Raw genomic sequence first — 16,808 nt, forward strand, 5'->3', positions numbered from 1 at the left:
AGGGCCCGTCATCCTTCAGGCGATCATCGGTTTGTTCGTGGATGAGACGTGGGGTGGCGGCAGACAACGGGTTAACGCGGCCGCAGGCTGTGATTGGCCGCGGCCGCAGCGCTGGGACGGACGCTGCGTCTCCGCCGTGTGCGCACTGGAAAAGTCAGTGAGTGGACCCAAGTGTTCCAGACGCGTTTCCAGCCCGGTCCACGGTCGTTGTCGTCGTGGTCCTCGGGTCCGTCTGGCCTCGTTCGTGCTGGTGAGCGCGTGGAGGTCCGTTTGAGGTTCGGTGGGACGGCGACCACCGTCACTTTGATTCATGGACTCGACCCGGACCTCAGCTCAAAACATTATTATCACGGGGCGGACACACTGCTGACTTCATTCATTTCATATCCAGGTATGTTGTCAACACTTTTACTGCTCCGTTGCCGTTTTGCTTTTTGCAGCTGTACCTGAGAAAAAGCGTCACAGACACAGACATGTCACTTTGAACGCAGTCATATGCGTCTGCCTTAGTTTTAAGTGCTTTAGAATTTCCTACAAACCGAAAAAGATCCCAGGAGGTCAAGGACAGAAAAAACTTATTATTTATATTTTACCTGTTGTTATTTCTGATTTTACACAAACATCCAGGATAAATGTGCTTTTTTATTCTCACTACAGTCGTTTACTTGTCTTTATGTGCCTCTTCGATGCAGGGAACATGAAGTTGCCCTTGGGCACCATGTGCGTCCTGAAGACCGTGCTCTTCATCTTTGGGGCCGTTTTACTCACTGACTGTGCGAGAGGTGAGTTCTCTCCTCCCTACTAATATTGAGTTGGTCCTGGATGGGAACCAGGTCCAGCCGAGCCGAGCTGGCCGCCTGGTTTCTTGTGGGCATGAGGAAAGTCTCAGTTGGCTCTCAGTGTTTTCTCACCGAGAAGTTAGAGGTGGAAAACGAAGAAGTGAAAGAATGTCTCTAAAGGAAGCCCAAAATCAACACACGGCGGGGGAACGAGGGAGGGCAGAGCAGCCGCTGCCCCCAGTGTGTGTGTGTGTGTGTGTGTGTGTGTGTGTGTGTGTGTGTGTGTGTGTGTGTGTGTGTGTGTGTGTGTGTGTGTGTGTGTGTGTGCGTGCGCGCAGCTAAACCAAACAAACATCATCCATCAGCTTCCCGGGGCGAAAGAACACGAGTCAGTGTGTGAGTCCACGTCTCCTGCCGCTTGTCTCACATCGGGCCCCGACGCAGAACCAGAATCCACAGCTCGGTTTATTGTACCAGCGTCCGCTTACAGCGGGCTCCTCCGCCGGTTCACGCACTCTCCCCGATTTGTTCCGCCGTGTATCGACGACTCAGCCGTGACTGATGCAGTCCAGTGGTGTGAGTCAATGGAGGCGGAACCTTCAGGCTGCGGCGCCTCCGAAGCAGAAGGTCTGTGACTGTGAGAGGAAGCAGGCTCCTCGTCCTCCACCTGGAAGTGACTCCATGAAGTGTGTGATGGGTGCAATACCTGCGTGTTTATCAGGGCTGGGGGGAAAGGGGCAGTGTGTGTGTGTGTGTGTGAGGGGGGGGGGGTCGGATCCATGGGCGTGCAGACAAGGCCTCATTCACGGGACTGAAGCAAACGTAAACAAGACGTGGAGGCTAAGTGCGATTAGATTAGATTGACAGACGTCAACGAAGCAGGAACCGGGAGGCTGTAGTTTAACAGCGTCTGGTGACAGACGGGAGTCAAACGCTAAACAATGGGATGCAGGAGCAGCACGTCGCCGAGGCCCCCCCGCGTTTCACACAGCGCACCTGAGAACACGCCGGGCTGCAGCAAATGACCTCCAAGCCTGTCGCTGTCAGTCACCGGGCGACATCCGACCCTCCCGCTCGCACGTACGCACGCTCACACCCTTCCTCGTTCCGCGGGCCAAGTGGGACCCATGCCTCCGGCCCCTCCCTGGGAGCCCGCCGCGCCCCCCGACCCCCCGGCAGCTGGAGGAGGTGCCCGGCGACGCGTCCCAGCAGCGCCTGCGACGTGGCGACAGGCTCGGGGGGGGGGGGGGCGCCTGGACATATGGAGCCCGCAGCAGTGCACCCTGGGAGAAGGCCGAGGCGCCGGGTGCCCGCGTGGCCTCCGCGCGGCTGCCGGGACTGTGGAACAGGCGCGCGCACAATGAGCAGCACTGTGGGTGCGTTTTAATGGGAAACAGGCGGAAAACACAGTCGCGGCCGCTCGCGCATGAATCAGCAGCGCTGTTTGGAAAACGCAGTGTTTATTACCTTCTGAAGCAAAGGTACTACGAGATAGAATGTGGGCCAGGGGCTTTTAAAATTACAAGGCCGCTTGGCCCCCAGACAGGTTTCCATTTCCTTCAGCCGTAATGAGGCTGGTTTCTCCAAACAAAATGCCCCGAAGTCGTCTTATTTCTTAAAAAGCTCCAGTTGGAAGGTGGAACCGCGGTTCTTTTGCTGCAGAGTTAAAATGCTCCATTTCAGCATTGGGCTTGAACGCTGCTGTTCTCATCCACAGACCGGGTCCGTTTGCACAGAACAGTAGATGTGTTATTAGAGGTGGTCCTCCAGGTTTGGATGCAGAGGCAGAGGCCTGGTTTGCCCTCTACTCGCGCTGTATATGTGGACCAGCGCTGAGGTCGCCCCCCTCCACCCCCTCATCCACACCAGGTGGAAACAATATTCCTCCAGAAACACTGTAGTCGCCACTGGAGCGCTGGACGCGCTGCCCGTCCACGAGCGCTCGGTTCAGGAGGAAGCATTTGGAGAGGAATGTGTCAGACTTCACCCCTGGTGGAGGTGGAGGAGGTGGAGGTGGAGGCCGCGCCTGTGATGCGTGCTCATAATGGAGGTCAGTCGGCGTTTGCTCGTATAATCCGCTCCAGCAACACTCCCCTCATTGACTGCACTAATGGCCGCTTCAATTAGCATTCATGTGAAATGTCAGCGCGGCGGCGGCGCCGGCGTTTATCACCTTCAGCTGTATGCTAATGCTGCGGCGCACATGAGGGGAATTTAATTTCCCCCTTTGTGTTGCGTTTGTTTTCCAGATCCCACTGAATCGCACAAAGGTCTGTGTGTGTACGTCGCTCATTAGTTGTTTGGCCGCTCGGCTTCGGGAGCACTTCCAGACCACACACACACACACACACACACTTCCTGCCGGCTGAATGGATTCGGGTCCAGTCAAACGGACTCTTGCTTTGCTCCTGTGAACCCAATAATCAGCTTTCGGTCTCTCCCTGAATGGTCCTGTTTGCTCAAACAGCTGTCTGGTGTCGGAGCAGCCGTGTGGCAGTGCGAGTCACACCCCAGGCGTGATGCGGGTGCTGGGATGAGCCTGTAGGTGAGACCCGACCACTGACCCCACATCAGCACCCAGCGGGGGGTGTTTGTCCTGCGCAGCCGCCTCCGTTTCTCCCGGCCCGCGTTGTTTTCTCTGTTTCCTTATGTGGAGCCAAGACCCCTGCTTCCTGCCCCCCCCCCCCCCCCCCCCCCCCCCCCTTTACTGGCTGTGCACCACAGCTGTTCACTCAGTCACCACAGTCAAAAGATGAGATTCCAGTCCCTCCCCCTGATTACTTTTCCTGCAGATCGTGACTCGTAGATGAAGCGTTCGAACGGTGGGTTCACGTTCAGCTGCAGACGCGGGAGCAGGAAACAGGACGAGGCTGTCGCCTGCTGCATCCCGAGCGTCTGTTCTGCTGTTGCTACAGTAACAGGGTGACGGGCGGCGGGCAACAAGCAGGGACCCCCCCCCCAACCCCTCCCTCCCGCTCAGTTCACCTCCGATGGCTTTCAATAAGACCCCACATGGCTTTCTGGCATTTCCACTTCCACTTTGTTTTCCATTAGCGATTCTTTTGAGCCCCCCAGAACTTTTTCATGCATTGTGCCTCACTTGATCGCGGCTGCAAAGACTCTGGTCCGGTGCCTGTCACTCAGCGAGGGCGTGCGAGCTGTCATGATTCCTTTTGCTTTTTACTAGGAGCCGCAGGCAGCAATGCTCCGTTCAGGACACGCGGCGCTTCAGCAATGAATGGAAAAATGTTGAAAAAGGCCTTTGCCTTGAGGACCGGAGCAGGAAGAGAGAGAGAGAGAGAGAGAGCGAGACAGAGAGGGAGACAGAGAGAGAGAGAGGAAAAATCATTTCAGGAGCAAAAAGGATAAATTCTTATATTTTACTGCATGTCTGCTTCAATCCCAGACTGGAATCCTGCACCACGCTGTGAAGCTGATTTGATTTCCTTATGCACAGGGATGTGAATTTGGGCCTAAGATGAACCCTGGCCTGAGTAAAATTAATATTCACAAAGAGGACGTGGAGCAGTCGTGTCATTCTAGCTACACGCTGACTCTGGCAGCGAGGGCTTGGTCGCCTCCGTCGCTCCCAGCTCTGAGCTTTACACGCGTCTGGCGGCGACCTTCGTGCGGCCCGGTCCGAAGGTGCAGGTTGCCACGGTGACAGCGTGGTACTGACAGGCTCACACGCCACGCTGACAGGTTGATTCCAGACTATATTCCTGTACGTGAGGGGGCCCCATCGCTGTCACTGGGAGCTCTACCAGTTCCTGCCGCCCTGCGTGGGTCTCGCCCGCCTCCCCCTTCCTCGCCCCTCACCCGCTCCTCCCGCCCGTCAGCGATCCACCGCTGACAAAGGCGCTGGTGTCGGAGCGCTTCCCAGTGACGCGGCGACGGAGCGGCCCTCGCGCCGAGCTGCTGGATTCCACGAGGCTCATTAACATCAGCGTCGCACGCGGATGCCGCTGTGGACGCACACGGCCGGGCTCGTTTACAGCCTCTGAGCGGAGTCGCACTCAGCACCCGGACCCGTCGCGATGGGTTTTGTGTGTGAGAATAAAGCACAGCAGCCACACAATGTCTGCTAATAAACAGGTGCTGGCTGGAGGCCCTGCTCCGTGTGTGTGTGTGTGGGGGGGTCATGTGGCCGAGGCTGAGTCTGGGCCAGCGTGGGGTGTGAGATTGTTGGGATTCCTGGTTGCTGCCGCCCGGTCCCACCTAATCCTCCCCCCTCCCTCCCCCTCACAGGCGTCCTCTCCTCCTCGCCTCCTTCCTGTGACTCTCGCCCTGCGTCGCTCTCCTTCACTTCCCCTCCTCTGAACTCTCCTCCTCTGCGTCCGTCGCTCTATCTGGCCTTTCTCTCTTTTCGAGCCTCCCTCCCGTCGCCTCCTCCCTGATAAGTGGCCCTAAGCACACACTCAGCCCCTGTGTGCATCAGGCCCGGGCCTAATGGAGTGAGATAAAGCGGCTCGAGTGCCTCTCACTGTGCACTCTTTATCCAGTGACATGAAAAGTTGTTCCCTGTTGTTGTTTGTTTGAATTAGTTGTTTAGTTCAATAAGAAATCTGTCTCAATAATATTATGTATTTATTCTATTATTCATATCAGGTGAAGGACTTTTTCCAGGGTTGTGGAAATATAGGAAAGTTTGATACCTTCGTGAAAATTCCTAAATCTGGTTCAAGGAAAGATATTAATAAGAAGTTTGTTGTGTTTGTCTGCGATAATCATCACAGTTGCGTTATTTTTTGAACTATAACAGCATACGATGGTCATAGGTTTAAAGGAACACACGCTTCGTCTCTCTGACTCCTGCTCTGCAGCGCGGCCAGAGGAGCCGGTGGACTCTAATGAATTCTAACAGCTCAGAGTTCAAAGGCTCGGCAGCGGGCGCCGCCAGCCGTGGGCCGCGTGATGGAGATGTTTCCAGGAGCTTTATGACGCCGGGGCAATTTCTCCGCTCTGTTCTTTTGATGAGGAGCCGGCGGGGGCCCGATGCTCTGGAGCCGGCGCTGTGGAAGCAGACAGAGGTTCGGTGGAAACAAGCCGCCGTGTCATTCTAGTCGTCGGACTCGAATCAGATAGATGGAGAGGAGCATCTTATTCTCTTTAGCCCTTTCTTTTAATTCCACCTCCTCCTGCTGTTTCTCTGGTCCCTCATGTCACCCAATAGCTCCTCCCGCACCATTCCCACCATTGATGCAGTCGCTATTCAGCCCACATCAGATGGTGCCGAAGAAAGAGCCATTGTGCCGGCTGGTCTTACCCGGGCCTTATCTATTGATTGGAAAGCAGAGAGGGGAAAATAGCAGGTATTGATTACCTCACCGGGTGAAGCTGCTGAGCTGGATGTCGGGGCGGGGAAGAAAAGGCAGCATTCTTTCCCCTCCGCTGCCCCGCTGCTGTCAGAACAGCCTCCGCTGCCACCGCCGGTAACGCCGGCCTCCTCCCCTCCCTCCCCTCCCTCTCTCACCTCGCCTGCTTTCTTGCACCGCCAAGGTGACCCCCCCCCCCCACCCCACCCCACCCCTTTCACTTTTTAATGCCGATTTTTATCTCCGCTTGTGAAATGTATAGCAGCGTCGGGCTCCGGCCTTTCACACACCCCCCGAGCCGCCGCGTCCGCCTCACCTTTCACCGAATGAATGGCCGCGGCTTCGGTTTCTGGCTTTCATGTAGTTTTGCAAGTTTATTTCGGCCACCTGAGTTCCCCCTGCCTCGTCCGCCCCTCGTCCAGAGCGTTTACACCATAGAACCCCTTAAAGGCCCCTGTCGTGGGTCAGTCTGCTGAATCGGAGGAAGCATCCTCCAACATCTATCTGCCTCTTATCCTTTATGTAAACACTGAATATGGAAGACACATCCACTCAGATCCCTGTTTATTTCAGTAATGAATCACTACAGTCTGCAAACGTTCTTTGATGCTTAAGTAACTCCTGCAGTTGGCCGGAGATTAAGGCCTGACTCCTTTTCACGAGGAGGTGTTTACAGTTGCATTTGAATCGCTTCGTCCCGGATCCAGTAGACAGTGTTGCGTGCGTTATCTGTTTGATGGAGCACCAGGTGTCCGACGCTGTCGGCGGCCAAGGCAAACCTCCGCTGACGTGTTTGGACTAAAACAGCCTGTTGTGCATCAGATGGGATGCGTCTGATGCACGTCGCTCCAAATCCACAGCAAACGGATGAGGAGAGAGACCTGAGCATTGCTCAACATGTCTCCCTCCATGGATGCGTGCATGTCACATCAACAGTTCATTAACCCGCACACAACGGTGTCTATATTTAGTCTTCAGCACAAGACTGCCTCTTATTGAATGTGGCCCGTTTTTTTTTTTTCTTAAAATAATCCATCACCAAATTGAGCAAAGAAAAACAGAGCTAATTCTGTGAGTCGCCAGGCCTCCTCCTCCTCTTCCTGCGCCATGAAAGATTCCATTCACACATGGAGCCGGGCTATAATAAGGAGCGCCATACCAGCGCTGCAGTACGGGAAAGCCCATCTGGTCATGTGTATCAATTTCCACTTGCAGCGCAGCCAGCGATTCGAACAATTTGAGTAAACGCTGCGAAACGCTCACGGGCTCCTCGTCCGTTTGGCAGCTTTCCATCGGGCAGAGCCTCCGTTCAAAACCCTCACGGCCAGTTCAGCAGCCAGGTGAGAGGCTCGCAGCTCCGGAGCTGAAACAACAGAAAGGGGGTTGTGATTTTTGGTGGAACTCAGACGTCCCGATAATTCCCTGCTCTTAGAATTAGATTCTCCACAGAGCTTCTCTTTGTGCAGATTTGGAGTTTTCACTTCCAAGGTTAACAGAACCTGTCCTTGAGAGAGAGGATGAGGAGGAGGAGGAGGAGGAGGAGGAGAGACCCCCGTGCAGAAGGGATGGTGGTTACGCGCAGCACAAACACCTATTAAGCGATTCCAACTGTGTCCTTGGTTTCGGCACCTTTTCATGCCTTGTTTTTCAAAAGAACTTCAAAAGGCTTTTTAGGAGCGGAAGTGGAGGGAGGAATTATCATTTGTTGGACATTCCTTCTGCCTGCAGCACCAGCCGCAGCATTTCAGTGTATTAATCCAAAAGCTTCAAGAGCTGCAGTCGTACGGAACAAGTCAAAGCCAGATCACAGGGACCTTTTAAATATAAAGCTGGAGTCAGCGGTGCATCGTTGCACATAGAGTATAGAAACGAGCTCTCAGATGTTCATGCTCGTGGTTACAACCTGTGGGGGTGCAGTCAGAAAAGATGCCGGAGTCCTGTTTGTCCAAGATGTGGCGTTAATTGGTGTTTGTGTAAATAAATAGTGGGGTCATTTAGAAGAGGCCCAGCATCTCTGTCTGTGAGCAGAGGAGTGAAATATGGGCCAAGAAGACTGTGGTTACGTGTTCTCCACAAATAAACAATGACAGTTTCAATTTCCTGTGTGCGCGTGGACGAGAGGAAGGACGACTCGGAGCGCGTGTGTGTTCACGCATGGTCGGCAGCGGCGTGGAAACAGAGGGAGCGAGGCCTCGCTGCTCTCGTCTTACAGGCACACGAGCGGTGTGTGTGTGTGTGTGTGTATGTGTGTGTGTGTGTGTGTGTGTGTGTGTGTGTGTTCCCCTGGCCTTTGTTCCCACTGCTTCCAGACCAGCCATTAGTTCTACGCTCTGTATAGTTTTGATAGTTTTGGTTGCGTTTCCTCTTTGACTCCACAAACCTCCTGTTTCCCTTCGACGTCTCGTCTGCTGGGTTTTGTTTAGTTTCAGGCTGGTGGTGGTGGTGGGGGGGGGGGGCGCAGCGGCAGCAGCAGCAGCACAGGCCTCCTAACACCATCACAGGGTGTTTTGGCCCGCTCCACTTCACCGGATCTAAAGGAGCGGACCTGAACCAATTAGGAGCCGGGAGAGCGGGCCGCTGTCCGTCTCGCTATGACCCACCCTCCCCCTGGCTTTGATCTCCTGCACGCAGGGCCAGAACAACAGCGCTGGTCCAATTATTACAATCTGGTTGCAACATATCCCAGTAATTAGACAGATAAATGACCTCTACATCATCTCATCTATCTGCACTCAAAATAGTTCTTAAATCAGGATAATGAACATTTTTATATTGAATTTGCTGCCGTGACACTTAATAGTTTCTAAACTGTGGGTTTGAGGCTGTTTATGAGGTTCACAAGATGATTAACAGACAGGAAGTTCCATAAAACATTCACTGTGGAAACAGCAGTTTCTCCACAAAGAATTTAGTGATTACTTTGAATGTTACCTTTAATAATATAGAATAAGCAGATGCAGATACTGAGGTGGGTGGTGATTATGGCACGTCATGATACAGATATATGGGCAGATACTGCACAGGTTTACAGATATGTGGCATTGCTTATTGTAGAGGGTGATAGCAGCAGGGAGGAAGGATCTGTGGGAGCGCTCCTTCACACAGCGAGGGTCGATCAGCCTGTTACTGAAGCTGCTCTGCAGATCAGACAGTGAGTCGGCAGACTGGCGTTAATCAACCACCACACAAATACACCATCAGGCCCTCGACTGGAGGGTCGTCAAAGAGGATGTAGAACACAGCTGTCAGTGCTGTGTCTGAAGTCTGCGTCTGTAAAGTGTGAAGAGGAACGGAATCGACACAGCTGTTTATGACCTATATAAGATAATGATTTGTAATGTTAGCTCCATATAAGATTATTGCTAATGGCCTGTGTTCGTGTCCTCAGGACCCCCCAGGGTGTCGGAGAAAGTGAGCCACCGGCAGACGGCGCGGCTCGGCAGTGCCGTCAAGCTGCCGTGTCCGGTGGAAGGAGACCCCCCTCCGCTCATAATGTGGACCAAGGACGGGCGCAACATCCACAGCGGCTGGACCCGCTTCCGCATCCTCCGCATGGGCCTGAAGATCAAGGAGGTGGAGGCGGACGACGCCGGGACCTACATCTGCAAAGCCACCAACGGCTTCGGGAGCGTCAACGTCAACTACACGCTCATCGTCATCGGTGGGTGAGGGCGGAGGTTCTGCCTGTTTGTCCGGGTTCTCTGTGGGTTCCCGAGGTGCAGAATGCCACCCTCAGCATCTGTGGAACAGGAAGCCAAGCACAAATGTTAAAAGACAGCATCAGCGCCAGAGGTCAAGGTCTAAAATAAGTGGATTTATGGAGGTTTAGTGGCTGATCCTCTCATCTGTGTATGTGTTACAGCCCCTACCTCCTCCTCCCCAAAGTCAACAGCGGCGCGGGATATTGTTTCATACTACTTCATCCTCTGTGACTCAGCTGAATCTCCAGCTCTTTCCTTTTCTCTGGGCCATGTTCCGCTAAGGCGGCGGGTCCTCGGCGCTGCACTGAGACACACATCGAGGGTTCGTCTCTGCACTCGCACACGGCTCCTCTGGCCCGAAGGGTTAAGCTCTGTCTGACTGAGCGAGCGCGCTGCTTGTTCCTGCAAGTGCATACAGTGCATTTCCTATGCGCTAGAGCGGAGCGTGATGAATGAGCAGAGTGGAGCGTGAAGGCTGTGTTTAGTCTAATTACTCTAAGATGCCTAATTAGGGCCAGAGTCTGTTCTCTCTCTCTTTCGCTCGCCCGCCCGCTGGAGGAGCACAGTACGGTCTCATGACAGCCGTGCTTTGGAACAAGAACCATAATCAGGCAGATGTGGGGAACACGGCGTCGAAAAAATGCTTTTTTGTAGTAAAACGTGGTCGTGAGTTGGGAATAAATGGGAGCGAGGTTTATTTTTGGGTCTCCCCCCAATGTGAAGTTGCCAGTGAGTTCAAAGCGAGGGTGTCTGCTGATTGTGCTAAAATGAAAGGCTAGAGATGGAGGCACGGAGCCATAATGTTAAGGTTGCACTGCACATTACAGTCAGACGTGGCTTCGTCTGTGTCTGCGTCGTAGCCCAGGGCGGTCCGGAGTTTTGAGCTCTTCATAACAGAGGATGCACCCAATCAATCATATGATGGATTGCCCTGTAACTTTGTGCTTTAGTGGCCTGGTCGGACACAGTGTGAATTTTACGAGGAGGAGATGCGCATGTTTAGCCGGTTAATCAGACAACCCCCCCCCCCTCACACACACACACACACACACACACACACACACACACACACACACACACACACACACACACACACACACACACACAGTGGGTTTATGTGACAGGTCGTCTGTGTGGATTGGCTTGTGTTGACGAGCGACGAGTGAGAATCAGAACCCCACTGAAAACAGTTTGCGGCGGCTGGCAGGGAATCCTGGGAGATTAGTTCAGCCTGGCTGCATGTGCTGCTCGACTCCCACTCAGGAAAAAATACCTTCGGAAGGTCAGTCATAAGTCTCGGAGGCATATTTCCATGCGATTTGTATCGGGAGTGTTTTTGCCCTTTATGGAGTTACCTAGAGACACGCTGACCTGCCTGTTAATCTGGTTCCCTTCACGTCCTCCTTGTCCTTGCATCAAGCCTGTGTCTCATAAACCCCCCCCCTCCAGCCTGTGCCACAGTGGTTGGGGGTCAGGGGTGCGTTGCATTGTTTTTGCCAAAAACATTGGGTGGCCCCATTGTCAAAATACTTGTCCTCTGAATTCAGCCAAAACGTCTGCAATTATCATGAGCAGCATTTTCCATTAAGGCTGAATGAGCTTATTGTTAGCCACTTTAAATTAGCTGGATGCAGTTAACCTGCTGGGAACCCGGCTGCGCTTCCCCCGAAGGATCAGAGAGCAGCCTTTATTTATTTGAAATGCTGTAAATGAGGGGTAGCTCTCAGCGCGGCTGTAGATCACGTCACTTTATTATTTTTACTGGATCGCTGGGTGAAAAAGCACAGAAAGCAACGGCTCCGCCGCCGCTCTGGGGGGGAGGGGGTCGACCTGATCCTGGCAGCTGTTCAAGTCCACGGCCGAACGCCGGGGAGCGTAACTGAAACGGGACCCAGAAGTGGAACAGAGGAGAACAAAGAAACGAAGAGGCAGCAAAGGTGCGAGTGGGTTCGTACCCCACACCTTGTTGCAGGATGATAGAGGGGGGGGGGGGTCCGCTGGCCCTCCCGTCTGCTAGCGGACAGCCAGCCCTGCGCTATCTGAAGAATCTGGCCCGTCGGTGCAGCGCGGCGCCTCCTCAATCCCTTCAGGGCCGGCTGTTTGGGCCCTGTTTGGGGTGGTCTCCTGACAACTGGCCCCATCGCCTCCCTGCACCCCCCCCCCATGCACGCAGAAGGCGGCGTCTCCTCAGCTGCTGCAGGCTTCACATGAGCATTAACATGGGATTGGCATATTAACATTTACAGGATTGCATCTTAATGTTTATGTCAGCGCAGATGATGGATCGCGGGGCGCGCGGAGCTCCGTGTTTCTGCACGGAGACGCCGCCGCGCCAACGGTTGGACGCGTGTGCCTGATCACATGTGGCTGTTTTGGAGACTTTGCAGAGTGCGATGCAAGGCCACGGCCGCTACAGTGTCCCCAAGCACATCTGGAGCTGGTTGTGACCCCGCATCATCAGGCCTCTTCCTGCCGCTCAGCTGGCACAGGAGGCCGGCGGCGGGACTGTGTAGTGGTCTGTTTCCTGTGCCTGGATTTGTGAATGAGCTGGGAGTGGATGGCGTCAAACCCTAAACACGGCGAGACCTCGGGGGATTTATGTTGTACGGATGGAGGCTGATTGCGCTGAAACGACTCTGTGGCGTCACTGGGAGCCTTCAGAGGATTTGTATAAGCACTTGAATAATGCTGCTGTTATTTCAGAATTCCCACAGTATTTGTATATTCGGAACATGAAATATATGGAGTTTGTTTGATCCCTTATTACGTTTCAGCTTTTACCCACTTTCCAGGCTCTTGGTTTACTTAGAGGCCTCTCGTTGTGCATTGATTAATTCATTTTTCAGTCTTCCTGAAATAACACTCATGGCAGCCATGAGAGGTCCAACCTCACCCTGTCTGGACTCCAGTGAACCAACATTGTGTAAAGACAATAGTGACAAGGCATAGCTTTAACAGGACAACTGTATAAAGGGGGCTATTGTTCCCTGGCATCGTCAAAAAGTAGGAGAGGAAATAAATTGAGGGAAAAAAGAAAACCCCGTCAGTGTGGAACCGTGTTCTGTTTGGATTGGGAGGTTCAGGAACCGGGAGGAATGTGGAGAGCCCAAGTGAGCAAGAGAGAACTATTTCTTCCAGTGGAGGCTGTTTTTAAAGGAATGGGTTATTATAGTTGGCCAGTTAAAGCCCTTCAAATAGCCATGACATCATGGCTGGGCTCGGTGCTGCAGGGGACAAACAAAGGAGGGCTTGTACCCAGAGAACCCTGGAGAGCTGTGAGGGTTTCAGGGGGACTCGGAGGGAGGCAGAGCCAGAGGGTTAGAAGTCACATCTGGTCTCTACCTGACCCAATCAAACCCGGAGCGGGAATCGAGTGTGCCAAACTGCCTGTAGAAAAACCCAACCCGCACGCAAGCTCCGGAACCGGCTGATGTCGTCAGGACTCCTGTGAAAACATGCGCTTGCTCTGGCCTTGTGTCTGCATTGCTCTTCCCCTCTGCTTTGTTTACATTGTGCAAAAATGCTGAGAACGACTTGGACCACGGAAGATGCATCACGAACCACGCTGGTTTCACTCATTATATTTCCTCTAAGCCCGTCTTAGCTGCGCTCAATGATGTCAGGCAGTGACATAAAGTCCACAGCTGTCTGCTGGAGCCGAGCTTAGGAAAACGGATCGCATTTCTTTCAAATGCATTCGAGTGTGACCTGAGCATGGTCCCCACTTCGAGGAGCCCTGTTGTCAGTGCTAAATTCAAAAAGTCCTTTTTCCAGGCCGGTCATCGGAGCGGTAGCATTAAAGTAGACCCCGACCTGCTGCACCGTGGCTCCGCCCGGTTAATGCTCTGCTAATTGATAAACACATTCACATTATTATGTTCTGTTGTGTCTCGACTATTGCAGATGACAGATCTGGACCCAGAACAAGTGACGGTGCCGAGTCTGAGTTGGACCCCGACGTGTTGTCAGAAAAACTTGGTAAGAGCTTTGTGTCATTCACATGCTTGAGCAACGCATCAGCTGCGGTCGACGCGTGGCTGAAAAGCTGAGTGTCGCTCCCGCCCGCAGTGCGTCCGCGCTTCACGCATCCGGCCAAGATGAGGAAGCGGGTGATCGCGCGGCCGGTGGGCAGCTCCGTGCGGCTCAAGTGCATGGCCAGCGGCAGCCCGCGGCCCGACATCGCGTGGCTGAAGGACGACGCGCCGCTGACGGAGCGGGACGTCGGCCGCGGCCGCCACAACAGGTGGACGCTGAGCCTGAAGAACCTGAGCCCCGAGCAGAGCGGCCGATACACCTGCAGGGTCTCCAACCGGGCGGGGGAGATCAACGCCACCTACAAAGTGGAGGTCATACGTGAGTACGCGCCGCGCTGTGGAGCTCATTCGTAACTGATCACCGCTGTGTGCGCGCACAGCGTTTTTCTGTACTTTTGTACACAAAAGCAGGAAATTGAAGTGGAGTAATCACCGTAATAGTGCCTCTGATTTGGACCGAGGAGGAAGCGCAGCCTGTAAACAAAGCCTCCTCTCAGGTCGACCTGCGCTCTGCGTCTGATTGCAATTGGCTGATCTCATTCGTACCTCGGCCGCGCCGGCGGACGCGCTCGTGTAATCACGCATATGAGAAGCACATTGAGGAAGCGGGCTCCATGGCGAGGGCCTGTGCCCCGGTGTTTGCATAGAGAAGCTGTTTAACGGAGTCTGTCCAACCAACCTGGAGCTGATTAAGGCTCAGCTGTCTGCCAGACCCCCCCCCCCCCATGAGAAATGTGCTGTACAACCAGGAGCAAAGACGGAGAGGAAACTAATCATACATGCCTCTAGCGTTACACGAGGTGTTCCTGTCTCTGCCTCAATTACGAGGTCCAGCCTCGAGGTTAACAATGCTATAGATGCTAGTGTCAATGGGCCTGTGTCTGCGCAGAGAGGACCAACTCCAAGCCCGTCCTGACCGGCACTCACCCGGTGAACACCACGGTGGACTACGGCGGCACCACGTCCTTCCAGTGCAAGGTGCGCAGCGACGTGAAGCCCGTCATCCAGTGGCTGAAGCGCGTGGAGTCCAACGAGGAGAGCCGCTACAACTCCACCATCGAGGTGGGCGACCACCGCTTCGTGGTGCTGCCCACGGGGGAGGTGTGGTCGCGGCCCGACGGCTCCTACCTCAACAAGCTGCTCATCACGCGCGCCCGCGAGGACGACGCCGGCATGTACATCTGCCTGGGCGCCAACACCATGGGCTACAACTTCCGCAGCGCCTTCCTCACGGTGCAGCCCGGTGAGTCTTAGATTCTGGACCGATTCATACTACCCTTCATGCACCTCCTCATGCGTTCCGGATTTGCTGCTTCCTTGCAGACACGAAGCCTCCCATCGCTCCCATGTTCTCGCCCGCCTCCAGCTCGCTGCCCTGGCCCGTCATCATCGGCATCCCCGCCGGCGTCGTCTTCATCTTCGGCACGGTGCTGCTGTGGTTCTGCCAGAGCCGGAAACACTGCCCCCCTGCGGGCGCTCCGCCTGCGTCTGCGCCGGCTGCGCAGACGCCCCACCGGCTGCCGTGCCGGGAGCGGGGCTGCGCGGCGCCGTCGTCCGGCGCCTCCAGCCCAGAGAAGGACTGCATGGGCTCCGTGAACTACGAGGAGTACCTGGCGCAGCAGCAGCTCCTCCTCGCCCACGGGGGGGCAGCACTCCCAACCAAGATCTACCCCAAAATATACACAGACATCCACACGCACACTCACTCCCACGTGGACGGGAAAGTACATCAGCACCAGCACATTCATTTTCAGTGTTAGCCACAGTGTCGGATCCTCGCTCCTGAGCGACTCTCACCAGGCATCACTCTTCAAACACAGACTTCCCAGAGCTGGACATTCTTGGGAGAGTGCATGTGGGAAACCAGAGGCCAGTTACGCACTGTTAGCTTGGGTTTTTACATCCAGACTTCCTGTTCGGTGCTTCCTTTTTTACCTTCATCACACCACTAAACTCTGTCAATCCTTGTTGTGCACTTAATACAGAAAGGACAAGGACATCAGCAGCGTGAGTGGAGTCGCAGGTCGTCGGGACGGCTGAAAGGTCTTCAGCAGCTGAATTTAGATTTTCCTATTGGAAACGGTGGCTGAATGGAGATTAGGGTTTACCTTTGACATCAGCTGTTGGAGCGCAGGGGTAATGTAGATAAAACGGTACTCTAGATTACAAAAGAGCTGGTTTTCTGCTCCTTCTCAGGTAGACCTTTGTTTATTAAAGATGCATAATGTTTGCAGTTCTGACCACTATGCTTCATACGACCATCCCTCACATCCGTTCTTATGGCCTTGCTTGAGACTGCAAGGGATGGAGGACTCATTTCCATTTTCTAAACTGGTCTCTATCATTTTACATTCTTCATGTAGGTCTTTTTTAAAGTTAGCCAGTAGCTTGAGATAAAAGTGTGGAGGATGAGTCCGTCTGACTGACACCTCGTCCACACAACGTTTATGAAGCTGGAGCCATTTATAATCACTTTGAGTCATGAATATTTAATTTATTTTGCTAAAAATGTATCAAATTTTATTTTTCAGAGTAAGGTGTTTTACATATCTATGTAATGTTATTAAAGTATACTGACGTTGTTGTATATAGTACATGTGCAGTACGTGCCAGTATTTAGGTGTCTGTCTATGTAATTGGTTATATTTGACAATCTTGTATGATGCATTCTATTCACGGCTCAGAACCAAATCACCTAAACGTTTGGTAGTTTGATTAAATGACCTGAAACTCAGTAGTTACATGCTTCAGAGAGATTAATGCATTTGCTTAAGCTGATCAGAGAGTTTTTCCAGGATTACGTGTAAATAAGTTTGTTGCTATAAACTAAAAAGGTGTTATAGGCCTCGAGAATAATTCCATGTCCGCTGGAAATCTTGAGCGGCGCTGGTGTTCTGGGTTCAGAAAGGTCAGCTTTCTTGCTTTCAACGAGTCAAAGTGTCTGCAGAGGGTGACGCAGAGGGCAGCCAGCAGCGGGAC

The 16,808-nt window shown here is 53.6% G+C and overlaps 1 protein-coding gene across 1 annotated transcript; it reads left to right on the top strand.

The window, feature by feature from the left end:
* Positions 1–165: 165 nt before the first annotated feature.
* LOC114848618 (fibroblast growth factor receptor-like 1) lies at positions 166–16,563 on the top strand. Its single transcript, XM_029139267.2, has 7 exons — positions 166–391; positions 693–782; positions 9,483–9,755; positions 13,699–13,773; positions 13,864–14,148; positions 14,719–15,072; positions 15,153–16,563. The coding sequence occupies exons 2-7, from the start codon at positions 698–700 to the stop codon at positions 15,587–15,589; spliced, it is 1,509 nt and encodes a 502-aa protein (XP_028995100.1). The 5' UTR covers positions 166–391; positions 693–697; the 3' UTR covers positions 15,590–16,563.
* Positions 16,564–16,808: the final 245 nt, after the last annotated feature.

The sequence above is a fragment of the Betta splendens genome, chromosome 22 (genome assembly GCF_900634795.4).
Source record: "Betta splendens chromosome 22, fBetSpl5.4, whole genome shotgun sequence".
Classification (NCBI taxonomy): Eukaryota; Metazoa; Chordata; class Actinopteri; order Anabantiformes; family Osphronemidae; genus Betta; species Betta splendens.